This window comes from Epinephelus moara, chromosome 8 (genome assembly GCF_006386435.1).
Source record: "Epinephelus moara isolate mb chromosome 8, YSFRI_EMoa_1.0, whole genome shotgun sequence".
NCBI lineage: Eukaryota > Metazoa > Chordata > Actinopteri > Perciformes > Serranidae > Epinephelus > Epinephelus moara.
Window position 1 is genome coordinate 43,736,992 of NC_065513.1, and position 3,985 is coordinate 43,740,976.

A 3,985-nucleotide genomic window follows, 5' to 3' on the forward strand; every position below is an offset into this window, starting at 1 on the left:
TAAAATGAAGGTTTTATGAATAAAGAGTGAAAAAGCAACAGCTCTGCAGCTTTTATAGGAATCTGCTTTTCTGCACACACTCTGTTCATTTTGGATGACAGGAAGATCATGTATGCAACATCACTGGGACAATATGAATCATATCTCTTGATTTAAAACCTAAGTTCACACAGGAAATATGAAATGAAACAAACATGTCCAAATGCACATCAGAGGAATCAAATCGTTTGAGAAGTAAATGATCATTTCCAGATGTTTCCTTTATAAAGTCAAAATTATTTTTAGGAAATATTATTTAACCATAAACACAGGCTGTAGTTCTTCTTCACTGTTTTGATCACAGGTTTTGTTGTTTTTTTACGTCACCTGAAGACGAGGAGTCCCGCCTTTCTGACTTGTAACTTTCGCTTTTGTCCCGCACTGATGTCGCAGCATGTGACCTTCAGCTGGTGAGGAAAGAGTTCAAACCAGATCAGTAACAGTGAAGGAATAAATAAAGGAGGTAAGTGAGGTTTGTCTGAACTCGGGTCTGTCAAGACAAACATCCGCTCAGAGATCCTGTCAAAGTGTCTGCAAGGAAACTGCGATACTTTGTGTTGTGTGTTTCTTTGTTGTGTTGTTTGTTTGTTTGTTTGTGTTGTTTGTATGTGTGTATGTAAGTTTGTTTGTTGGAATTGAGGAGTCAGAGGACGTCGTTTCAGACAGGAATTAAACTGAATAATCTCAAACTGTTTGTATTCAACTTTTCAACGTTTAAACCGTTAAATTTCTGCAGATTAACATCAGAGGATATCCGCCGTTCCAGATGACTCGAGCCTCTGCAGGAGCAGGACTTATAACTCATTCCAGTTTCAATAACGGACATGAATTCTTTCTTCACATCTTTAAACATGTGTTATAAAAATGTTTTTACAGACAACCCTGCTCGCCCACACACACACAGTAAATGTAATGGCTGAAAATATGATATGTAAATGTGTGTAAATATGATACTCCTCAGGTTTTCCAGTGATTAGTGTCATAACATCTGTTCTTTAAAAATAGAGCAGAGCAAAATGAGCTGCTTTATGTGAGGACGTATCAAGAGCAACCAAATGAAATCAAACTGTCAGTCTACACACCTGTGAATATGTTTGTTCTGTGACTACACATTCAGAACACACATGTATGAGTATTTTATATACGTGCAAGTTTATCTTCTGCAAGCTCTCTCCTGTTACGTTTTGTTTTCTGTGACTTTAAATTCAGCTCATGTGGGATTATTTCTTTAAACTTACGTGTTCAGATTTTTGTTCTGCAAGATTTCACATCAAGTCTACAAGCTCTTGCATTTTGCAACATGTACCGTCATAGTCTGAGGAAAGAGGAGACCAGGCAACATGCCACACAACTGTTATTCTAACTGCAGTTGTGTAAATATATTAAGCTAATCACTGTATTAGCCCTGAGGGAGAAGATGCAGCTCTGGTCCTTATTTCAACTCAACTCCCCCGTCTCCTCCCTGCCCTGAGCTGAGCTGTATCTCAGGCTGAGGCTACAGAACATGAGCGATTCACACAGTGGCTCCAACTCCCAGCTCACCGGCAGCACCAAGCTCACTCACACTCTCTCCCTGCTGGGTTAGCCCCTCCCTTACCTGAGCAGTGTGTTCACTCTGGGTGACTGACTCAAGTGACTTGAAAAAACGATTCACTTTAGTGAGTGACTCATACAAATTAGAGTCAGTAAAAGGAATCGAGTATCTCATCACTACCAAAGATCTACTCACTGTCAGAAACACTGTGAAATATACACAGGGAGACACGTCACACTCCGCTCACAGTCTGCGCTCTGTGGAGCCTTGATTCTTTGGACCCCAGCTGTACAGCCGTCAAGCGTGAAGATTGGATGAACAGTTCTCAAGATATTCAATTGACAGACAGACAGACAGACAGACAGACAGACAGACAGACTCCCTGCTCCACAGTTAAATGTGTCACAATGTTACCTGTGAAATATTCAGTGTGAGCTCAGTGGTTGTTTTTGTTAAGTGTGTGTCTGGTAACTTTACCACCTGCACTGAGGAACAGCTTTTCTATGGGAAGTGTCCAGATGAGAGACTCCTGGATGGGGCTTGACCCAGTCCTGTAAAATATTATTATTTTCATGGTGTGTAACACGAGGAAGCAGCAGACGAGGTTAGACAGGTCACTTGAACATTTTATATTCTCTTTTTAGGTTCTACAATCCTGCTGTTGGTTTCCAGTTGAACCAGTCTCTGACTGACTGCCTGACATCATGGCAACTGCAGCACCTGGTGAGTTCAGTCACACTTTATTATTCTGGATAACACACTGTCTGCTCTCATCATCTGCGTCACAACAGCATCCTCTTCCTTCTTCCTGCATGAACAGGTACTGGGTTTCTACAGCGTCATGTTCACTTCTGCTGATAAATGTTGTTTTGGATGTATTATTATAACTGTTGTACCTAGAGTAGCATTCCTGTGGACTTATCCAGTGTTTACTGGGACATGGCTTCATTGTATTATCAGAACATTGTTCTGAAATGTGTCTTATGTTCCAAGGCAAAACATCCTTTCATCAAACATCTGTAACTACAGTTCCCATCACCCTCTTTAAATGGGCACTTTGTGTGCAAACATGAATCAAGGCCTCGTTGACTAAACCTGACATTGTGCAAAAGATTGTATATTTTTTATTTTGCTGTGTGTGTGTCATCTTTCCAAACTCAGTAGTGTTGAGTTAACATTTGTGTGTTCCTTGGTCCAGGGTAACAAGAAGACACTAGCAGTTTTACACTTTCTGTATTAGACTCAAGCTGACACCTTGTATAATCAGTTTTTAGTCATGCCCTGAGGTGTCTGCATTCTGATTCATTCAGATGTTTCTCAGAGATGTGCCACGCTGTTGTTGAGTCTGCTCCAGAAGAACATGGCAGAAACCTTTTTACCAGTTTAAAATAAACACACTCGACCTGTTCATATGAGTCAGCTGTGAGTTTGTCAGTGAGACTCCAGTCTGCAGTCCAGTTAATCTCATGGTCTCAAACTACAACAGACTTACTTGATACTTTAATATTTGTACTACACTTTTATGGCTTGTGCTACAAAACTTTAAACTTATGTAGCACCACTGTTTTATGCAAAAAAAATTCACCGTACAGCCCTGTACAATCATTTCCATAACGTGCTTAGAAATTACCAATGTGTATGGGAACCAATAAAGGTAACATTTAAGATATATTGTTGAGGTGGCAAAAGGCATGATGAAAAGCAGCAGTTCTTTCATTGAAGTTGTGAATGAATTCTCATGTGAGTGAATCATTGTTGTGTGTTTTTACAGAAACAGATGATCTGCAACCTGTGAAGCGGAGCAGCAGCTATGAATGGCTGCCACCACAGAGTGAGTTAAACTGAACTGACTCAGAATTAATCTTCTGTATATTAATATCTAATTACAGTGTTTATATGTGGTGGGTTTAAACACATTTTATTTGAATATTTGCAAACTAACTGGTGACTTTGTAAAGTGTCAAGACAACAGCCAACAGTGTCCAGTGTTTCCCCTGTATGTATTTAGCAGCAGTGCTGCTGAATTAATCATGTAAAAAAGATTAGATCACTATCTCTACTTGGAAATGTTGCATTCACTGAAGTCCATCTTAAATCTGTGACTTTCTCATCAGTTATAAAGCCAATGGTATTTGTTTTTTACAAATTAAATACTGAGTAGATTTTTCTAATTCAGTGTTTTTGTTTTTCTTTCCAGTGTCTGAGCTGAGGGTTGTTCTGCTGGGGAACAGCTGGTCTCAGAGGAGTTCAGTGGGGAACTTCATACTGGGAGAGACTAAGTTCAACACTGAGGAAGAACCAGACTTCCTGACAGTCAGAAAACAGATAAAGGACAAAGAAATAGTTCTGATCAACACTTCAGATCTGCTGCATCTCAACATCTCTGAAGACAAACTGTCAGAACATGTAGAA

The 3,985-nt window shown here is 39.7% G+C and overlaps 1 protein-coding gene across 1 annotated transcript in view; it reads left to right on the forward strand.

Annotated features, from left to right (window-relative positions):
• LOC126394913 (golgin subfamily A member 4-like) overlaps positions 1-3,985 on the forward strand; it is a 92,054-nt gene that overhangs the window by 82,051 nt on the left and 6,018 nt on the right. The window contains 3 exon segments of the mRNA XM_050052056.1: positions 1,528-1,619; positions 3,345-3,404; positions 3,771-3,886. Of these exon segments, the coding sequence (XP_049908013.1) occupies positions 1,528-1,619; positions 3,345-3,404; positions 3,771-3,886 (268 nt within the window).